The sequence below is a fragment of the Trifolium pratense genome, linkage group LG3 (assembly GCF_020283565.1).
Source record: "Trifolium pratense cultivar HEN17-A07 linkage group LG3, ARS_RC_1.1, whole genome shotgun sequence".
NCBI lineage: Eukaryota > Viridiplantae > Streptophyta > Magnoliopsida > Fabales > Fabaceae > Trifolium > Trifolium pratense.
In genome coordinates this window covers 5,886,694-5,908,966 of record NC_060061.1, presented here as the reverse complement: position 1 = coordinate 5,908,966, position 22,273 = coordinate 5,886,694, and the positions used below count along the sequence as shown (strand labels likewise).

Below are 22,273 nucleotides of genomic sequence, written 5' to 3'. Positions count from 1 at the left end.
TGAGTAGTGAATTTAGCACACCTTGTGCCAAATTCACTCTTTAATAAATTTTGCTTATTCAAAAAAATTACACCTACAACAACAATAATCATCATATTCATTTATGGGTCTTGCTAACGAGTGCCCTCGGGGCACTCTTTAAGCATTTCATTTAAAGAAACTTTTTATTTAAAAAGTTAAATACTACAATTTCCAATGCGTTGACTTTACGCATTTCAACAAAAATTCTATAAAAAGCTTACTATTTAAGGGCTTAAAGAATGCCCCGGGGCACTATTTAGCATTTGCCTTCATTTATTTAAAACGAAACACAAACATCTTTTGGTGGCCACACTATTAATCTATCCTCTCAACTTTAGTACTTCCTAATTTCATTTCACACTAATAAAACCAAATCCAACCATAAACACTTTTCTTACTTTATTTTGTTTTATTGTTTAAAACCTTCTTATAAAACCAAACCATACATTTTTGTTCTTCCTAATACCATTATTATCAATCAATTAAACTTGCCATCAATTGATCTCTGCTGCAAAATCAAAGCAATTTGTCCTATTCCTGCTTTTATACTCTCCCCTCCCCCAGTTCCATTCTGCTATTCGTTCATGTCTCTGTCTCTCAGCTAGTACCCTCCATAATCCATAATTAACAGAGCCTAATCCAAGCACTAATCTAAGTTTTCTTTTCTATATAAACTCCTTCTTTTAACTTTGTTCAATCACTACACTTGTCCATTTTAGCAACGCGTGTCAAACAATAGCATTGCATAATAACTTTCACATTTTCCTTTTCATTTTTATGAAATGAAAAATTCCAATTGAAAGGGTAAAAAAGAGAAAACGATAAAATACAACTGATCAAATCAATGAATGATAACAATATTGTGCCGAAGCACGAGCGCCGTTGGGCGTCAGATACTGTTCCCGGAAAAGCAACTGTCAGCGCCGGAACATCGCCGGGAACAGAGTCAAGTTTTGGCGCCGATGAGTTTGTTGAAGTCACTCTCGATCTTCGAGACGATGACACAATCGTTCTTCGTAGTGTTGAGCCAGCTGTTATCAATATCGACGATTCCGTCGCCGGAAGCGGTTACGATACTCCGGTGTCTGTTCCTTCGCCGTCGATCCGAAGAACCTCTTCGAGAGGATTCCGGCATTTCTCACAGGAACTGAAAGCCGAAGCGGTTGCTAAAGCCAAGCAATTCTCACAGGAGCTACGGCGATTCTCGTGGAGTCACGGTCATGCTTCACGCACTCTTTCATCTTCCGCTGGTCATACCGGAACCAGCGCCACCGCCGGCGGTGGTTTTGAAACGGCGTTGGCTGCAAGAGCTCTTAGGAAGCAACGCGCGCAGCTTGATCGGACTCGCACCGGTGCTCATAAAGCACTCCGGAGTTTGAAATTCATCAGCAGTAAATCAAACGGCGTTGATGCTTGGAACGAAGTGCTGAAGAATTTCGATAGACTTTCCAAAGACGGTTTTCTTCATCGCGTCGATTTCGGTCAATGCATAGGTCAATTTCCTTTTCAATTATCGATCCTTAATCTTACACTATTTATTCGTTTAATTAAGTTTAATTAAGCAGTAATGCATTTTAGTTTTGTGAAATTTCATTTCACTTTCCATTAATGATGATAGAGATTTAATAGTACTTTTTCTGAAGGTATGAAAGATTCAAAGGAATTTGCTCTGGAACTCTTTGATGCTTTGGGTCGGAAACAAAGATTGAAGGTCGATAAGATAAGCAAAGAAGAACTTTATGAATTCTGGTCGCAAATTACTGATCAAAGTTTTGATTCAAGGCTCCAGATCTTCTTCGACATGTAATCATTCAATGATTATTGTTTTAATTGTTTATTATTTATTGTTGTAGTTCTATTTAATTAGTGATTAATAATCTTCTAAGGTTACATTTAAAACTTGTACTGGCACTATCCAATGTCAAATTGAACACCTCATTATTAAATGTCACCGTATATTTACTTTAATATTTAAATGTCACTTTGAAGCTTTCTTTAGCTTGTAATTCAATTATTATTATGATCATTGAGTGTCTTATTTTTTAATTTTAAAATAATATTAATCGTAAATGTCTTCCCAGGGTGGACAAGAACGAAGATGGAAGAATCACCGAAGAAGAAGTAAAAGAGGTATAGAGGTTTTTTATTTTATTTTATTTTATTTATATTCAACTAATCTATTTGTTTACTATTATGTGTGTTTGAACAATCAACGTTGATGTTTTATTAGAGTAATTTAAATACTTGTTTTTTAAATAATAAGTTTTTCATCATATATTAAGTACGTGAAACGTTGCATCCATGAGTTTTAATCAATCAACATTAGGATGGCATGCTCAAATTAAATATGATTGTTAAAAATGTAATTACTTTAAAATCAAGTAAGTATTAATTCAGCTCTTACTAGTAGACATTAATTTTCCGTGTTCTAGAGCATAATATTAGTTGGTAGTGGTAGATATATTCAAGAGTTAGTGAACTATATATGTCTTACTTTTTGTGGTTTTGGTCATAGAAATGGCGCTTTCATTTTCTCATTTTACCAAATTCTTGGAATTCATAGTGAAGACGTTTTCAGAGTGGAGTTGGTGGGGACGTGGTAGTCATTTCATGCTAAAAAGCATTTCTTTTGTCACAAGATAGACACTTTCTTAAACACGTATATTATTTAGTTTTTTTTTTTTTTTTGATAAGCACGTATATTATTTAGTTAATATTTTACATTATTTTAAAATATTTAATTATCTAATTATTGCTTTATTCCTTGCCCTCCAGATCATCATGTTAAGTGCTTCTGCAAATAAGTTATCTAGACTGCAGGAGCAAGCCGAAGAATATGCAGCTCTGATTATGGAAGAGTTAGACCCTGAGAGACTTGGCTACATTGAGGTATTGTCCTTTTAAGAGTTTAACTACACAAATTTTAAAATATTTTTACTATTTGTTTTCTTAGTTAGTGTGTCATGGGCACTAATTAGCATTTTCTATTTTTATTTGTCAATTGTTGTCTAGTAGTATTTTGAATTCCACACCTTAAAATGAATAAGTGGGAAATTTCGAATCCAAATCTGGACCATGCACATTACAATGTTTCTACCAAATGTGTTATGCTCACAAAGATGTAGGCTCCATTTGGTTAAATTAGAGTTAAATTAAAGTATTTGACAAATTTAGCTGTTGTAAGTACAAAATAATATAAAAGTGCATAGTTAGTGTTTAACTATTATATTTTACAGAAATAATAAAATTAAAATAATAAGGTTAATTATACCAAAAAAAGAGAGGTTAAAATTGGAATAAAATGTAAACAACTATAAGTTATAAGCTCAAACGGTAATTGAAATAACATCTCAAAAAACGCTATAAGCTAACTATATATAGAAGCTTGTTAGTAAACACATCTCATTTTTATCAAACAAACTTATAAGTTAGTCAAATAAACTATAAGCTAGCTTATTGGACTTATCAAATAGACGCGTAGTGTTAACATAGATTTTATTTTATGGGTTTTTATATAAACATACCATTGTTATTATTTTATATATAAAATATAAACGAGACATTAACTAGGACACAACGAGTAGTAATATACATGCGATAAACAATGGATCTGGATTCTATGCAGTCGAAAAATGGTGCGGTTATGCAGTAAGTAACTTTCAGCCTATCTTGATCGGGCAATCCAAATGCCATTTCAAAATTTTATATTAAATAAAAATAAAAACCTGACTTAAGATCTAATCATGACGATTCTGAGTCGTTGAATCGTTGACTGCATCCGGTATGACGGCATTGTCATGTAATTCGATTCTATAAACAATGGTGCTCATATTAATTATTTCAATTTAACCTATGAAGCACTGACACCTCTATGATTAGTGTCCGACACACGTATGACACTCGTACGACACGTGTCAGATAGCTCATAGCAGTGTCAGAAAAAAAATTCAAGTTTTTCTTTACTTTGACACTCCTTGATCGGTGTCTGATACCTGTAAAACACTCGTACAACACGTGTTGAACAAGTGTAAAAAAAAATTGTTAGTTGGTTTAGTGGTGATTGACGCTGAAATTGGTAGGGAGGATCGCGGTTCGATCCCCCACAACTGCGATCAGGAGGGGGCTGGAACCACTTGATGCCAGAACTGACCCCCAAACCAGATTAAACTGGTGGTGAAAAAAAAAATTGTTTTTTCTTTGCTTATTCTCTCATTAGGCACATATCAGACATATCTACAAGTGTTAAAGATGTGTCGAAACAATAACATTGATCAATGGGGGATTGAAGACATTACATTTTGATTACAATATTTTTAGTTTTTTTCGATAGTAGATGGATAAATAAAAATAAAATATTATCATATCTTGTTTTAAAACTTTTTTTAAGAAATAAATGTTTAACTTAGATTTACATGTATATATTTTGACTCTCAATTTATATATTTTATAAATATATAGTGGTGTCGATATCCTATATTTTTTACATTTGCGGTGTCGCCGTGTCCATGTCAGTGTCATATCGCGATGTCCGTGTGAGAGTCCGTGCTTCATAGAATTTAACTCAATGTTCACAATAATGGACACTTTAGAGGAACAGTGCAATGATAACGTACATTATTTTTACTTTTTGTTGAATAGTCTGGCAGTCAAATTAACACATTTTAATAATGAGGAAAATTCAGAGTTAGAACTTCGGGCCCTTCCAATAATATCTCTAGTATATTTATTAGTACCAACTAAGCTACACTTGTGGGACGTTACACTATTTTTTTTTTTTATATATATAATTATAATACACACAAAAAAAAAGAGACAACGTTACATTATGATAATATCAACATGTTATAGTGATTAAAATTGAAATAGTTGAATTTTTGTTGTTGATAAATTCAATAGTTGAATTTGAATGAACATCACAATTTTGCAGTTTAATTTTTTAATGTCAACCTCATTGCAGATCAACATATCCCAGTAAACAACGAAAAAATAACTAAATGTTTGTCAAAATTTAAAAAGAATTGTTGAGCAATGCTCTTAAATTTTATAGTATATATTAATTATTAAAGATTAAAAATAAAGATCTTGGTACGTGGATTTTAGCAACATAAAAAAAGATCTTGGTACATGGTTGACATTTTATATGTATAATTTAATTAATTTCCATTAGACAAAAAAATAAAATAATGTTCCACAGGTATATTTGCCACTTGCTAGGCCGTCTTACTTTACATACCTTAATTCAGTCAGTGTTGGACTACGACCCATTCTTTAGTACACAGTTGGGCCCAAATTGTGTAATTGATCCAATCACACAACATTTCCACATTTCCATTGTTGTTCAACCGTGTAGAAAAAGAAGGAAAAAAAAAACAACTGACATACTTGATAAATGATAAATTATTCCAAACTAGCTTGCAGTTATAATTTAAACAAATAAATTGATGTCCAATTAACATCACCGCATTATTTGTAACTACTCCATATACTATATTATTTCTTCATCCTTTTGCTTTGTCAACAAATTTAACATAAATTCAATTAGCTAGCCAGGGACGACTTTTTCACTATGTATTATGATTAAGCTGATCCTTCCAATTATTCAGTTCCTTGAGTAAGCAAGTAGGGATGCTGATTAATATAAATATTTATTAGGGATAACATAACATTTTTTTTTCAGAAGATATTTTTTACAATTTTTAAACAGAACTGGTTTTTCTGCCGTGTTCACTTAACTTCAAAGGTAAAATTAAATGTGGACGTACACCGAAAAAAAAAAAAAATTAAATGTGAACAATACGGTGGAAGAAAATCCTGCGGGGGTATAGTTGAAGTTATTGCACACTTATCTTAGTTGGATTACTGTTCATCAATTAATTTTACTTTTTCTGTCATTTTTTTTTTCTCAACTGCACTTGAAAACAAGTTATGGGAATTGATACAACTACTCGACATTGGTGATGGTTTAATAAGACCAGACAGTTTAGATTTCATATTTTTAAAAATTGTCTGGATCCAACAATCACCAATGCACTAATCAAGTGAATGCAGTGATATCCAATTTCTTTTCATAAAGCTTCAATTCCTCTTTAGTGTGTCTGCACCAGTATGCTTACACCTTACTTGACATTTATCCACGTTTCTTAAAATTCTGTTGCTCCTTAATGCTAATAATACATATAGTTGACATGCTGAAATGTGTTTTACACGATTCAACCTCTGAATATTTTGCGACATTTTGGATGGTCATTATGCAATTGATATGCATGCAGCTATGGCAATTGGAGACACTTCTTTTACAAAAGGACACATATCTCAACTACAGTCAAGCTCTAAGCTATACAAGCCAAGCTCTAAGCCAGAACCTACAGGGGCTAAGAAAGAAAAGTCCTATACGTAGGATGAGCCGCAGATTTCTTTACTATTTGCAAGAGAATTGGAGGAGAATTTGGGTTTTAACATTGTGGGTTTGCATAATGATTGGGCTCTTCACGTGGAAGTTTTTTCAATACAAGAAAAAGGATGCTTTTCATGTCATGGGTTACTGTCTTCTCACAGCCAAAGGTGCAGCTGAGACCCTGAAGTTCAACATGGCACTTATACTCTTTCCTGTCTGTAGAAACACCATAACTTGGCTCAGGTCTACAAAGCTGTCGTATGTTGTACCTTTTGACGATAACATCAACTTCCATAAGGTACGCATTCATACAAGGAAACCTGAGACTATTCTTTTTTGCTCTTCCGTTGGCATATCATGTTTATTCTTTCACACCTTGCAGATTTAAAACTAGTAATAATCAGTAGTATAATTGATTAATCCCCAATGGATTAAGTGAAAATGCACACTAAAATATAACTGCACATAAAATAAATTTCAATGATGTGGAAGAGGCTAGACTCACAATATGGTGAACCAAGGTTTTAATCCCGACATTGGTTCACTGGAATTTATTTTAATTGATAGAAAATTATTTTAATACATCAAATGCAAATGACGTGTCTATATAAATAGAAAATTATTAAAATAATTTTCACCATATATGGTTTTAATGGAATTTAACTATGTCTATATAACTAGGTCTGTCTGGCTAGACTCAATGATGTGTTCACATGATTTGGTGCCGGCATTGTCTAGAATGAGACTACCTCTAATAAATAATTTTTTTTAATATATTTGATCTATTAAATCAATCTTTATTATTATTTTACAAATATTTTTCATTTGCATTCGATGTATTAAAATAATTTTCTATCAATTAAAATAATTTTTAGTATTTTTCAAAATGTTAAATTTGAACATATTATAATTTTTATAAACTTGAATTATTATTATTAATAAAAAAAAGGATCAATTAAATAAATTTTTATCTCATCATTTTAAAATATTTTATCTATATTAAGTAATACACATGCATGAGATTCTTACTATTTTGTAAAAACTATATAATAAACATGGCAAAAGAAAATCTTCTGTCAAAAAATAAAAAACATTATAATAAATCTAGTATGTATGGTAAACTCTATTGTGAAGTACTTGTGAAGTTGTGATTTCCATTTTTACTTAATGATTCTTGTAGACAATTGCTGGGGCAATCGTGATTGGTGTTATACTTCATGTCGGGGATCACCTTGCTTGTGATTTTCCAAGACTTGTAACTGTGTCTGAAGCTGATTATCAGAAGTATTTGAAAGGTGTATTTGGTCATAACAGACCTAGTTATATAGACATAGTTAAAGGGATTGAGGGTGTCACTGGAATTTTGATGGTGGTTTTAATGGCAATTGCATTTACCCTCGCAACAAAATGGTTCAGGAGAAATCTCATTAAGCTGCCTAAACCATTTAGTAGGCTCACTGGTTTCAATGCTTTCTGGTATTCACACCATCTGTTTGTCATTGTCTATGTTCTGCTCATCATCCATGGTGTAAAAATGTACCTTGTGCGCAAATGGCACTCTCAAACGGTATATAATTTTTATTGTCGGATTTTAATTATTAAAGAAATTTATCAAATGGGTTGTTTAAGGTGATTAGTTATCTGACTTGATTTTTGTTTACAGACATGGATGTATCTTGCGGTTCCAATTTTACTCTATGCGTCAGAAAGAACGCTCAGATTATTTCGTTCTGGTCTTTATACAGTCCGTCTAATAAAGGTGAGCATAGGAAGTGAAACGATTAGTGGTAGGCTCTTAAAATTGGTTTCAACTTCATTATGAATATAGGTTCATTATTTGTTTTGCATACATTTTATTTGTTTGGGCCAATTGTAGAACCCAGATTGCCTGCAATCAAAGGTTTGATGCATTCATGCAGTCGGCACATCTGTAGTAGTATGATTGAAATGGGACGGTTCAGATTGCAAGTTTGGTAATTTTTTTATTTTTTTTTATACAAAAAAAAAATTGCAAATCAAAATATGCATTAAAACTAGACCATCCAATCTCGATCCAGCAACTAAAGATGTGGCTGCTTCGTGAATGTGATAAATAATTGACTGCATGGAATCCAATTTGCTAATTGTATATATCCAGTGAGTGGAGTCCTACAAAGTAAAAATTGCAAGGACCCAGATCTCAGAAGTTACATATTTTTTTATAAATCAAACTACTGTAAATGAACCAACAATAACTTCTTACCTTTTCCTTTTTCTCGTTTCTTTTAGGTTGCTATTTATCCTGGAAATGTCCTCACATTGCAAATGTCCAAGCCTCCTCAATTTCGCTATAAGAGTGGACAATACATGTTTGTACAATGCTCTGCCGTGTCTCCGTTTGAGTGGTAAGTTTCATTTGAGTGACATCTTTGCCCAAGTTAGTATCTTTATCTAACAGTAACGTGGGAAATATATATATGTATGATGACAGGCATCCGTTTTCTATTACCTCAGCCCCTGGGGATGACTTTCTGAGTGTTCACATTCGGCAACTGGGTGACTGGACTCAGGAGCTTAAAAGGGTATTTTCTGAGGCTTGTGAGCCTCCTGTGTCCGGGAGGAGTGGGCTTCTCAGGGCTGATGAAACGACAAAGAAAAGGTACACATAGCACTTGCAATATGTTTTGCCTCCAAATTTTTGGTTATCAACTATAAATTGTACTGAAATTTCTGCTTTTTGCTAACTGTTGATAAAGTTTACCAAAGTTAAAGATAGATGGACCTTATGGGGCGCCAGCACAAGACTATAAAAAATATGACGTTTTGTTACTGGTTGGTCTCGGTATAGGAGCAACTCCTTTCATCAGCATTCTGAAAGATCTTCTCAACAACATTATCAAAATGGAGGAGCTGGCGGTGAGTACCACTGATAATATTAAACATGTTAAAATGCATGTACAAAAAGTAGCAATTATATGTTACACAACGTATACTGATTCTAATTTAAGCATTCATATGTAAATATAGTATGACTAAATTTGCAATCAATGTTACTTCCATCCAGGATTCAGTTTCTGAAACAAGTAGAGCTTCAGATGTCAGTGTTGGGAGTACTGATTCACCGTCGCTTAATAAAATTGCTCCTAAAAGGAAGAAAACACTGAAGACTACCAATGCTTATTTCTATTGGGTTACAAGAGAGCAAGGCTCTTTTGATTGGTTCAAAGGAGTCATGAACGAAGTAGCTGAACTTGATCAAAGGGTATTAGTTATATTGCAGAAGATTCATTTATGTTATAGATACTCGCTCCTGAAGAATTATAAGTATTTTTTTCCCCTTCTGCAAGATGAATAAGGATTACTTGCAATTGCCTAATGTTGATCGTCATATTATGGACTTCAGGGTGTCATTGAGATGCACAACTACTTGACTAGCGTATATGAGGAAGGAGATGCTAGATCGGCCCTTATCACCATGGTTCAAGCACTAAACCATGCCAAAAATGGAGTTGATATTGTTTCTGGAACCAGGGTAAGCCTTCTTTTTCTTGATGCTCTTTTAATCTCTAAGCCGAAAGTGAGTAAATTATAACTGCTTTGAATTTCTACTTAACAGGTACGGACACATTTTGCTAGGCCTAATTGGAAGAAGGTTTTCTCGAAAATGTGTTCCAAGCACTATAGTGGACGAATAGGTTAGTCTCCATCAAGCATATATCGGTACTTCATAATGGCAGGCTAGCATGGTAGACTTTTTTCTGTTTTTCTTTAGCTAACATTATGGCTGTCTTAATTCATATCAGGGGTGTTTTACTGTGGTGCACCGGTTTTGGCCAAAGAACTTAATAAGTTATGCTTCGAGTTCAACGAAAAGGGTCCAACAAAGTTTGAATTCCACAAGGAGCATTTCTAACTAATTTGGATGGAGCTGAGATCAATGGCCTTATTATAAGCTTATGTCCAATAAGCTAAAACATTTTCTGTATAGAATGTGAAGCATCGTACATACCAGACGGCAAACTTGCTTGGCATCTCATCATTCATGTGGCTGCAAAGAAGAGATAACTGCAGCTTATGTATTATACATTACACGTTGCAAACGTTGGAGACATTGACCTAATTGGAAGCTACATTGATTATTGCAGATAGATCCGCAATGAAATGAAATTGACAGTTTTGAGGATAAAGAATGATAAAAGGAGGTAAGGGGACAAGGGATTAGGTGTTTTCTTAAGCGTAACTTCCTCATTTTCCTTCGAGTAAATTCGATGAATACCAGAAAAAATGAGGATGAAAAAGGCCACTCTCACTTGCTTTTATGATCCTCTTTCTGTCTCTCAACAGAACCCTGATTTTGGTTTGGCTTTTCTTTTGGGGAGAGTCTATATGTATATAAATGAGACTAATATAGTGTTTTATATTTTCTTTTATCAAGGTAACCATTAGTGTTATTCTTTTATCTTTTGTATCATACTACACATTATTGGATAGATATAGTGAAGAATACAAATTAAACAAATGAGTTGATGGACTGTTAGTGTGCTTCTCTGGTGAAATAGTTGCTTTGGTACTACTATCTGCACTTAGTTTACTTACAGCATCAAAGTATGACCTGAATATTCCAAAAACTCATGAAAAGTGTTGAAGGTTCCATTTGAGTATCACTCTTTCCTTTAAACATTTAATGTATGTTTGGTACTGCGGTGAGAAAATTTGATTTTGGCAGAATTGATTCTGTAAAATTGATTTTGACATAAATTGAGTTGAAGATAAAGTGATTTATGTTTGAATATATTCATGTAAAAGTGAGTTAAATAAAAAAAACGAGTGGATATTCAGCAAGACTTTTTTTGTCCGCAAATGAAAAGCATGACCTCAAATTCAAATACAACTTATTACTTTGTTGTTCCTCTATTTGTAAGAAATTGGTTATAAGACTTTTGAGACAATTACTATATATGCATAACATTTTTCTATTTGTAAGATAGTGCATAGTATCATTTTTCTATATAAATTCCATGCCTTGTCTTTCATGACTAAGTCAATACTATTTGATCTTTCTCTTTGTTTTTGTTGAATTTGATCACTTGGGCTTTAACTCTTCTTCTCTTCCGGTCTTCCCCGGCATAACATTAAAAATGGAAAAGATATAAATTCCAAGCCTTGTCTGTTTCTGTGTTATAAATTCCAAGCCTTGTTTTTCTTGAATAAGTCAATTGTATTTAACTGATTCACAAATCACAACCAGTGAAACTCAATAAAATAGTTGGATGGAAATGGAACTTGACCTACTTTATTTTTGTTAAATAACTACTGTAGATACTAATAATTAATTGGTCTGATAAGATTCTTGAATCATTTAAGTAGATAGTATGGAGTCTCCTGTGAGAAAAAATCGGTTGCACAAAAAGAACTCACCTTATGTGTCTCACATGTATAAACAACTTACCTTATGTGTCTCACATGTTCTTTGATGAAAATTAGTCACCGTACGGTGATGAAAACTTAACATTTACCTGTGTCTCGAATTTTTTAATATAAGTTTCAATTTAAAATTACCAATTTTTTTTTAAAAAAAATTATACTATATACTTATATTTGTTTATTTATTTTGTAAATATATATTTTTTTGGGATACAAAAGGGTCTGAACCCAAAAAAGAGAAATTACAACGCTACACGACGGTGAAAAGACATACCCCTAATATTATCTTTTAACACTTCTACCAACTATTAATTCGTCTTTTAATATGAGAAGTCAGGCATAAACTCATTACACCTTCATATGTATTTTAGGAAGCACAATAGATACAATATATACTAAAAAAATTACTACTAATATACTACTACTGGTATGTTTATCTGTCAAGTTAAATGAAGTTTGAACCTAAACTTTTTTAGAAAGAGTAGCTTTTCACATTACCACTTCTTCTAGATAGGACAGACGTATCCCTTCAAGCACGCTATGTCTTGATTCCTTCCAATTTCTTTTGTCATAATTTATTACCTTTTTCTAATCATACCCTTCTCATTAATTCCAGCCATACCCATTAATTATTAGTCAACGGTTCTATCTCACCGCAGCTATTGGTGTAAACGCGTATTGAATATATCAACCATTGACCAAACTCATTAAAATCCCTCAAATGCTTAACTTAAACTTAAAATACAAGACACATACCCATCATTATCACATAATCAACCATTTGAAATATGCTTACACATGTGACATAATAAATGGATCATGGATCCACCATTTAAATAAGTACAACCAATGACAAAAAAAAATTATACTATTAGAAAGTAGCAAAAACACCATAACACAAAGGCACACAAAAAAAAGAAAATGGCTTATACACAAAGAGAGCAATTCAAACCTGCAGAACCAAATTTCATATCATTAACCACTCATTTCAGCAGTCCAAGTGCAGATAATCAACATCAACACTTATCAGAACGCAAAGCAAAACGGATTAAAAAGTGTGTTACATGGTGTGGATGTATCACTGCAATTCTTTTGTTATTTATTGTCATACTCATAGTTCTAGCTTTTACTGTCTACAATGTAAAAGACCCTGAAGTTAAAATGAATGCTGTTACTCTTATCGGTGGAAGTTTCCTCCGCGGTTCGGATAGCGCTACAATTTTAGCTGATATGTCAGTGAAGAATACAAATTCATTCACTTTCAGGTATGGAGCTGTTAATACTTCTATTTTCTATAATGATATTGAAATTGGAGCGGGTATAACGCCGCCAGGGAAAGCTAAGGCGCAAAGAACAGCGAGGTTCAACGTAACGTTGGTGATTAATCCAAAAAAAATTGTGGATAATCCAGATTGGATTTTAGATATTAGAGATCAAGGTTTGAATTTTAGCACCTATACAAAGATGAGTGGAAAAGTGAAAATATTGAATATGTTTAAGAGGAAAGTTGGAGTTGAGTTGAATTGTACTAGTCAATACAATATCACTTCTAAGTCAATCACTCGTGGTGATAATTGTGTTGGATATGTTAATATTTAGATTTAGATTTTCTTTTTTAAGGATTCAATTCTGGTAACTAGTATTTGTGAGATTTGTTTTTGTCCGAGAGCTTAGCAGATATGAGGTTGCGCGGCAACATATCAACGTTCTTGAGCGTCCATATATCATCTGAGCTGCACTTACGAAGACAATATTTGTAAAACTTTGTATTATAGTATTTTTGTAGATATATTGTACCAAAAGGATCATGTCTCTTTAGGTTGTTTTTCTCAAATACTTAGTTAGAAATGTTTCATCTACATTTTTTTGACTAAGAACATGAGTTTTCATTCAAATGAAGAATGTAAACAATTTAAGGCAACATTGTATGTGTGAAATAGAATCTGGAGTTTCCTTGATGTAAATCTTATCATGATTAAGTTAATCAAAATCAGTTAAGTGATTGGAGTTTGGTTTGCATTCCAACGAATATGATTTTCTTTTGTTGAAAATTTAAAGCAGAAAATCATTGTTAAGTAAGATTCAGCTTGGTTATCATGAATGAAAAGCAGATCTAAAACAAATTATATACCCATTCACATAGAGTCATAGTGAAGCTTGGCCCACCCAAACTGTAAGTAACCGGTTTTGGATTTTGTATCCACACTGTTGTTAGGTTTAATGTCCCTCTCAAATAGAAAAACAAGACAAATCAGTTATATTCAACTGGAGACATGAGCGGTACCTAAATGATTTCAGAGAAGGATATAATGGAATCATGAGCGGTACCTAAGGATATACTCAACTGGAGACATGTGTTGACCTAACCTATCAATGAGAATAATGAGGACATACACTATGATTTTTTTTAATATTATTTACATACATCGGGTTCTTAGCTTGGTGATAAGAGTTTGACATTATAACTTCAAGATGTCGAGTTTAATTTCGCTCGAAATAGTAAAATGATCATTATTGTCACTTATTTTTTTGATACAATTGAAGACTTACGACAAATTACACAAAGAATTCTATGGTTAAAATCAACGTCAGTGTAATCATTCCATAAGAGATTAACACACCCCTGTGGAGGATGATTAAAGACAAGGATCCCGATGAAGAGTCTAGCCCGTAAGCCAGAGATTTAATTTGCTTGCCTATAAATATGGCGAAAGAGAACCTCCCACTTATGCATCCTAAGAGCACACCCTGTGTCGGGTATTTCAACTTGTCCGCCAGCGTGGAGTACAATACTTTCAACAAATATGACAATTAAACACAACAAATTGAGCCCCAAGCGTCTTTTCATCTCTTAGTTGTGTGTAATTGTTATCATTCGTCTAGGGTTTGAAATGAGCCGAGTCAAGTAGAACTCACCGGAGCTCAATTCGGCTAGAGTCAATAAAAACTTTTTTCTAGATCGACTTTAACTCGTTAAAACTTCATGAACAACTTGGTTCTACTCGCTAGATTTGGTTCGTCAATTGTTCAACTCGCTTGTTCATTTTATTTATCATTTTTTGTATGAAAAAAGTCAATGTTTTTAGATCTCTAATTTGTTTAAAAGTCATAAATTTAATTAAAATAAAAGATTATCCGAACACAAAGTGTTTAAAAAATATACACAAATCAAAGTTCACACATGTATAAATATGCAAATAAATATAGAAAACTATAAACATAGTTAGCTACAAACACTAAAAAACAAAAAAATAAAAAACCGTACCAAAATTAGTACAAGCATCAATAGAGGAAAAAACCAACAAAAATTTCACTATAATATCCTCAAAATACATCTTCCACTTCTAAAATGCAATATATAACGAGTTAAGTCATGAACCAAACAAAGTCGAATTATATATAACTTAAGTTCAACTCATTTATTTAAGGAACATGATTTTTAGCTTACATGAAGTTGATTTGGTTCATAAACCAAATTCAACGAAGTAATTATCAAGTCGAGTTCTGAATTATGTTGGAGTTGACTCGGTTCATCATTGCAAATCCTGCCAACAAAAATCGTGAAAGGTGGGTAATTTGTGTTGAGATTGGATTGTAATTTTAGAAAGATAAAGAGTTTAAATTATATAATAATTCTCCGTCGTTTAATGATGACTAATCTTTATAAAAATACTCATAAGATACATAACATTTGAATTATTTTCGTAACAAGAAATCAAACTCATGAGCACTTATTTTAATGGTTCAAATTTTTACCAATTAAATCAATTCAGTCTTTAATTTTAGTAGATGGCAGCCTCCCAAACTCATTTATTTGGAGTGTTGAAATGGTTTGATTTTGTTTAATGTTGGAGGCTTTTTTATTTTATTATTAAATTAAATGTTGAAGGCTTTTTACTCAATTTAATGTTGGAGGCTTGAATTGAATTTGTGCTTCTATTAACCTCCTGGGTTTTACAACTTGGATGGAACTGACCGTTTCAATCAATTAAACTGAGGAATGATTCCAATTTTTTTTACCAGAGAATGATTCAATTTATTGATTCGTTTAATCCGACTTGAAATGTAAAATGATTGTAGAAGACTGATACAATAATTTAAAGACACAAATTGTTCTGGCAACCCAACCTTCCCTTCACCGATCGTCGAACACAGCCCAAGCATGATAGCCTCAAGATCGTGCGCTTCTGCCCACCGTATCCAGCCTTACTATAATGTCCGACATCGGAATGATACGCATTTAGTGTCTATCAAGGCTTCTTAGCTGTTTTTCGACAATCATTGATGGCGTTGATGCGCTCATCAATAGTCTTGGTCCGACGCTGGGGCTCATATATATTCCTCTCATGCGGAGGAGTCACATATATTATTCTCTTTTTTTTTTTTTTTTGGTCAGGACACATATATTATTCTCTACTCTTGAAACATTTGTTTCATACTCTTACTAACTTGAGTGTCGGAGCACCTGCAGGTAGAAAATCCTCTTTCCATTTATCGGAACTAAAGAGGAGCACCACCATACTAATGTTGGTAAAGCAATCAGGAAAAAAACTCCACGCAATAAAAACAAACGGAATATTCAACCAATAAATAAAACCAAACAAAATCAACTCACAATAATATTTTACTACCAAATCTACAATAATATAAAACTAAATCTACAAAAAATTGCAAACTCTCCTCTCAAAACTCACAACTACCCAAGTTCAATCACTCAGAGACTAAAGTTATTGTGGTGAATAAAACTCAAATTAACTCTTCATATTTATAATAACTTTCTACCTCTTTTTTCTTTCAACTACTCTCGATCAGGGAGTTGGATGAGTAACCCATTTCACACAACAACTGCATCGACTCCTATGAAAGTGTAAGATCACAAATGTCTGTTTATTCTTGTCACAGTCACAGGAGTATTTTGGATGGATTTGGGTAAGGGAATTATAATTTCAAATCGACGAGTCAGCAGTCTATTAACCTGTCTTGTTTGACATTTAAAGTAGTAGAGTTTTTAAGTAAAGAAACATTTTAGTCAAAAGAAATTACAAGTCCTGATTCGTTGTCTGCGTTAACAACACTTTCCCTTTCCCTACCTTACCTTTACCCAAAAACAATCTTATTACTTTTCACTGCTCATGTTCCCATCTTTCCCTCCCACTTCTCTCACCGCATTTTCCGTCGTCTCGGGATATACTCCAAATTTCTAACTTTATCAAATCTACACCCATTGTTTTCATTTTTACCAATTCACATCCATTGGACCACTGAAGCGGGTTTGAAACATACATTGATTCAGAAAAGGAATGGAGCATAGAGCTGTTTGTTTGTTTGTTCAGTACTGGGGAGCAGTACTGTACTACCTCACCTCAATACACAAAAAAGGATAGATAGGATTTTGGTGGATCTTGCCGTACTAATGTACTGTATGTATCATTCATTTCATTCATTATAAACACGGTAGCATGAATTTGAGGGAACCTCCCTACCGGCTAGTCTACCACCAACACTTTCTATTTCAGATAAATAATGCATTCTTTTGTTGCTCAACTTAGGCCATATAAAATTAAAATGTATTTGCAATTTTCATACACTTAAAAGAACTATAATGAATGAAGATAACCATAGCGTCACACACATTCAAGAACTAAAATAGTTTCTATTTCGCTAAATACACTATTTCACAGTGACTTTGGTCACAAACTTAGGCATAACAGGGTCGGCCCACAACCATGTGCAGGGTGTGCGGCGATATCGCGACTCAAAATTTTGAGGCTCTATAACAATAGTTATATATTTTTAAAGGTCATAAAATATCGTCATGATCTGCAGCAAACCATCATAGCTAATTTTAATTACAATAACCATTAAAGAACATTATACTAACTCTGATTTAGTAAACAAAATAAACTCTAGGATTACTATTACTACATCCTTCATGGGAAAACAGTTACTGTGACCTGCAATAGCCACAACGTTGCCCCCTAGTAGTAGTACAACCCAACATTTTCACGTCTACAATAAATACATGCTCATGCTCATATTAACTCTGATTAAAGAAGCCAGCTATAGCCTAGTACGATACTATTACTAGGAGTAAGTAACATTTTACTACTTTGTACGTACACCATAACTACTCACTGGGGACATTTCAAAACGTAACGCATTCACCGTGCCTTACTGTTGTACTATAAACAAACAGTTCAATTCAAGGACCCTCCCTCAACTTCCCAACTCATTTTGCAAGCAACTTTTCTTCATCGTTTCAATCTCAGAAGAAGACCCACATTCTGTAACAACACACGAATAAAATTCAATAAACAAAAAATTATAGTATTATTCAAGTAATTAATAGTAGTAATTCAAGGATTGAGATTTGCTACAGTCGAAAAGCACGCAGTTTTCACGCGGTTTTTGATCTCAGCTATTGATTGTTGATCAAACAGTTTAAATTGATAAAGTAATAAATTAGTGAAAATAATCACAGTCGTACATGTCAGATCAAACAGTAATAAATGACTACTGCGTGAAAACTGCGTCAATATTGACAGCAGGAAATCCACACGCGTAATTCAATAAACAAAAAATTATATTATACAAGTAATTAATACTAGTAAAAAACAAAACAAATGGTCCCCTCCCCAACATGAAGAAAGTGTGGTTTACCTTTAGAAGCATTGAATGAGCTTTTACAATGCAAAATGGCACTCTGAATTCCATCTTGTTGTTGCACAATTGAATCATCTCGCCGCCGCGATGACGACGACACTGTTGTCGCATCCGGCGAAGGCGTTGCCGACGATGCCGAACGGCTCTTCCCTAAACGTTTGCACACAACTCTCAACCCTGCAGGCAGAGGCAGAGTCCCCTGTTTCTGACATTTTACATCTTTTCCCCCATTCTTAGTAGTATCTACTTCCGTCTCAACCTTCTCCGTCGCCGGTTTCTTCACCGGCGACGTATTTAGCTGGCCGGAAAATCTTAGCTTCTCAGCATACTTACGAGAAACTTTTACATAGAGAGGCTTAACTTTTTTCAAATACTTTTGCATTACTTCTTTTGAGAAACTCATTTTGTCCTCAGAAGAAGGTGAATGTAACTGTGATTCTTCTTCAGTGTTGTCTTGCTTCTTTTCCTTTGAAGAAACTTTATCATCAGTAGCAGTTTTTCCTTTGGAACTGTTATCTCTAGTGAAGAAAGAAACAAATGGAACTTCATCCACCTTGAATTTGACAGTGAAGAGCTTCTTCTTCTGCAACTCTGGTTGTTGTTGGTTAGGATTTTGAGCAGTAGAGGATTTGGATTTGTTGAGACCCAACATGAAAACACGGAACTTGGTTGCAGATTTGAAGAATGAAGCTGTAAACTGTGGCTTAGAGTTAGGTTGAGAGGAATCAAGTTCCAATTGAACTTTCTCATTGGTTGCAGGTGAAATAGTAAACCTGAATTCACTATCAGACTCATTAGCTTCTACTAGTTCTTCTTCTGGTTGTTCTTGTTCTTCATCTTCTTCTTCAGGTACAGTGAAGTGTAAGTCAAAGTAAGGCTCATCTTCTTCTTCTTCTTCTTCATCAGTGGTAATTTGGATGTCTTCTTCTTCTTCAGTAGTAGCAATTTCAGGAAGTGTGGTGGGTTGAAGTGTTTCTTGAGTTGGTTTCCAGTATTTGAGCAAGGTGAAAGCTTCCATGGTTGGAATAGCCAGTATTATTATTAAACTGAAAATGAAATGTTTGTTTTGTAAAATGAAATGTTTGCGTGCGTGAGTAACACAGAAGGTAGGTAGGTGAGGTGAGTGATAAGTAGTGCTAAGCTAATACAGAGAAGAAGATAGTTTTGTTTTTGTTATGCCTTTGTTTTGTCTGTATCCATGGTTGTAGGGTCATGTCACAGGTCCTATGTGTTTCTTAAAACACCATAAGCCAATTACTTTTTGGTTTTTTCTTCTAAAGTAGGGCCTAAGCCCAAAAGACAAAAGAAAACTAGGATAAAAGAATTATATTATAAGTTTTTTTTTTTTTTTTTTTAACCGGATAAAAATTTCATCTTAGTGGACTACTCCGACGGAAATGGATTAAATGCTGTTACTGCGTTGACGCAGTACTCATTTCCAACCGTCCGATCAATATAAGCGGCTGAGATTAAACTGTGTTTAAATTACTCTAATCAATCATAGTCGTCCGATTGCTTTTAGACGGCTGAGATTTCTTACTGCGTGTAACTGCGTGAACAGTTACAGCAGGCAATCCTAATCCCTACTCCGACATATATAAATCGACCTAAAGGCAAAATTTATAATTGATATGACAAAGTTCAAATGTCCGAAATAATATGTATTTGGATCTGCAATGTTGAAAACATTAATGTCATTTAGTCTATACTGAATTTGAATTGAAACAAGTAAATGATATTTTACCCTTTTTAAAGTGTAATGAGAAGTCTCTTTAATTAATTCCTTGAGGGAATGGAACTCTTATGCCGATTTTCTAGCCAAATCAGGATCAGCTAATGAAGCAAAGCTTTTTATTTGGGAGTCTCTCTGCCATAAAAAAATACATGCTCTTCTTTTGTCATATACTCTAAGGGTGTCTTATCCACGAACTTAGTTTTTCTATGTATTTTGCGCAAAATACATAAAAAAATTTGGAAAACATTTTTTGATTTTTTTCAGTGTAAATTTCTAAAAAAAAAAAATTGGAAAACATTTTCCAAAATTTTCTGCGCAAAAAGATAAATTTGGGGGTGGAAAGAGAAATTATCATGGTTTTATGAGTTGGGCTTATGAATGTGGGCAACATTAAATCCAGTTTGGTTGGATTGGGCCTCCTAACCAAATATCTGCATTATGGTGGTGACTACGATATTTTCTCTTCGGGCCCCCCGTGATTCTTTTATACCCCCTGAATTTCCAATTTTGCCCTTGCAAAAAACTTCGGTTTATAGAAACCGAAGTTTTTTTTTGCCTTGAAAACAAATTTCGGTTTATAAAAATCGAATTTTACTCTGAATTTGTACTAAAAAAAATTCGGTTTCTGCGAACCGAAGTTTTTATCAAGCGCAAAATTAGAATATTTGGGGGTATAAAAGAAACACGGGAGGCCCGAAGAGAAAACATCGGTGACTACATATGAACCGCGCTATGCAATAAGCCAAGGGGTATAGCAAACGCATATTCGTTAAATGTTCCCTCTCAATTTCATTGCCGAATCTTCTTCTACCTAATCGGTTCATTCTTCTCCATTGTCAAATTACCATAACACCCAATTTCCAATCATGTAATCATTTGCATACAAACACCAATTGATATGGCTTTTATGTCAATTGCCACTTAATATATAAACCAAAAATATCATAAGTTCATAATCCAACCTACAAGGGACAAATAATTGATCCAATTTTTACAACCAAAAGACTACACAAAAGAAAAGATACGAATAAAATAACATGGTTCATTCATTTGCTTCTCACGCCTGTTCTGCTTTCTCTTCCTTCTGCATCTATTTGTTTCAGAGTTCATTAAGGTAATCTATCTCTCTCCAACTTTACAGCTCACATTCAAATTTATGTTACTGTTCGTTCTAGCCTTTCTATGTTTATGTTTACTCTGTATCCTTGACGTCTCTAAAATTCTATGCAAGTTAAGATATGTGAATATGTGATGAAATACCAAGATAAAGTATTATTGTATCTTACATTAATCCACATGTCTCATACATGGTAGGGTAGATAACGATATAATCCATGCACCTTGGTTACTCTTTGACTAGTTTATCTTCAATTAATTGTATGTAGAGTATTCTTTAGGAAATTTCATTTGTCGTCGTGTAGTTTAGTGGCTAGATTCACATTTTTAGAGTGGAAAAATAGAAAATCTGAAATTCGAACACCGACCTTATAATATTCATATAGTTGCTAACTGAATTTATGTGAGTTTCACTACTTTATTTTTAACACTTTCTCTAACACTTACTTTCTAATTGGATAAAATTTATGTGAGTTTTACCACTTTATGTGAGTATCAGAAAGAGCGTTTGACCACTCTCTCCAACACCCCTGCAAGGGTCACACAAATGATGCATAAGAGCATTCATATCCATTAGTCCCACTTAATTTTTTATATTATTTTACACTTCCCAATTATTTAAACAATTTAACTACATTTGTTAAATATCCCGACAACTCATAAAAATTCTAAATTAGTTCCCACCAGATCCGCAAAGTAGCTTTGTAAATGTATGATTTTAATTTTATATTATGTTTTACTCCAACAAAACCTTAAAGAAACGTTGGTGTGCAGAGAGACGATTAGTAATTTAGGATAGATAGGGGAAGCCAATTATCGGTTATGCTTTGACACAAAGTTTTCGGTAAAATTGTATAAACTACCTATAATCATGCTCTAAGAAATGCTAGGAATAATTGATTTTCAACACTCTTTCCAAGACCCATTCTCTAATCGATTGA

General features: G+C 33.5%; 3 protein-coding genes across 3 annotated transcripts; 2 read left to right on the top strand and 1 right to left on the bottom strand.

The window, feature by feature from the left end:
• Window positions 1-305: 305 nt before the first annotated feature.
• On the top strand, window positions 306-10,950 carry LOC123912724 (respiratory burst oxidase homolog protein A). The gene is made up of 14 exons (XM_045963280.1): window positions 306-1,514; window positions 1,665-1,824; window positions 2,103-2,151; window positions 2,797-2,910; window positions 6,291-6,713; window positions 7,596-7,982; window positions 8,079-8,174; window positions 8,684-8,799; window positions 8,886-9,053; window positions 9,151-9,310; window positions 9,459-9,656; window positions 9,798-9,926; window positions 10,011-10,089; window positions 10,198-10,950. The coding sequence occupies exons 1-14, from the start codon at window positions 866-868 to the stop codon at window positions 10,305-10,307; spliced, it is 2,838 nt and encodes a 945-aa protein (XP_045819236.1). The 5' UTR covers window positions 306-865; the 3' UTR covers window positions 10,308-10,950.
• A 1,648-nt stretch (window positions 10,951-12,598) lies between these two features.
• Window positions 12,599-13,677, top strand: LOC123915732. Its single transcript, XM_045966943.1, has one exon. It carries the CDS (start codon window positions 12,740-12,742, stop codon window positions 13,415-13,417), a length of 678 nt encoding a protein of 225 aa, XP_045822899.1. The 5' UTR covers window positions 12,599-12,739; the 3' UTR covers window positions 13,418-13,677.
• A 4,027-nt stretch (window positions 13,678-17,704) lies between these two features.
• On the bottom strand, window positions 17,705-19,785 carry LOC123918382 (probable membrane-associated kinase regulator 2). The gene is made up of 2 exons (XM_045970410.1): window positions 18,479-19,785; window positions 17,705-18,102 (listed from the first exon to the last, which is right to left on the bottom strand). The coding sequence occupies exons 1-2, from the start codon at window positions 19,497-19,499 to the stop codon at window positions 18,035-18,037; spliced, it is 1,089 nt and encodes a 362-aa protein (XP_045826366.1). The 5' UTR covers window positions 19,500-19,785; the 3' UTR covers window positions 17,705-18,034.
• Between the last annotated feature and the right edge of the window lie 2,488 nt (window positions 19,786-22,273).

What these genes read in the sequence shown, in the direction of transcription:
- LOC123912724 (XM_045963280.1), top strand. Translation starts at nt 866, where the DNA reads ATGAATGATAACAATATTGTGCCGAAGCACGAGCGCCGTTGGGCGTCA. An exon ending in TCAAAATGGAGGAGCTGGCG is followed by an intron (nt 9,311 to 9,458) that starts GTGAGTACCACT and finishes ACTTCCATCCAG; the next exon opens with GATTCAGTTTCTGAAACAAG. An exon ending in ATATTGTTTCTGGAACCAGG is followed by an intron (nt 9,927 to 10,010) that starts GTAAGCCTTCTT and finishes TCTACTTAACAG; the next exon opens with GTACGGACACATTTTGCTAG.
- LOC123915732 (XM_045966943.1), top strand. Translation starts at nt 12,740, where the DNA reads ATGGCTTATACACAAAGAGAGCAATTCAAACCTGCAGAACCAAATTTC.
- LOC123918382 (XM_045970410.1), bottom strand. Translation starts at nt 19,499, where the DNA reads ATGGAAGCTTTCACCTTGCTCAAATACTGGAAACCAACTCAAGAAACA. An exon ending in CTCATTCAATGCTTCTAAAG is followed by an intron (nt 18,103 to 18,478) that starts GTAAACCACACT and finishes GTGTTGTTACAG; the next exon opens with AATGTGGGTCTTCTTCTGAG.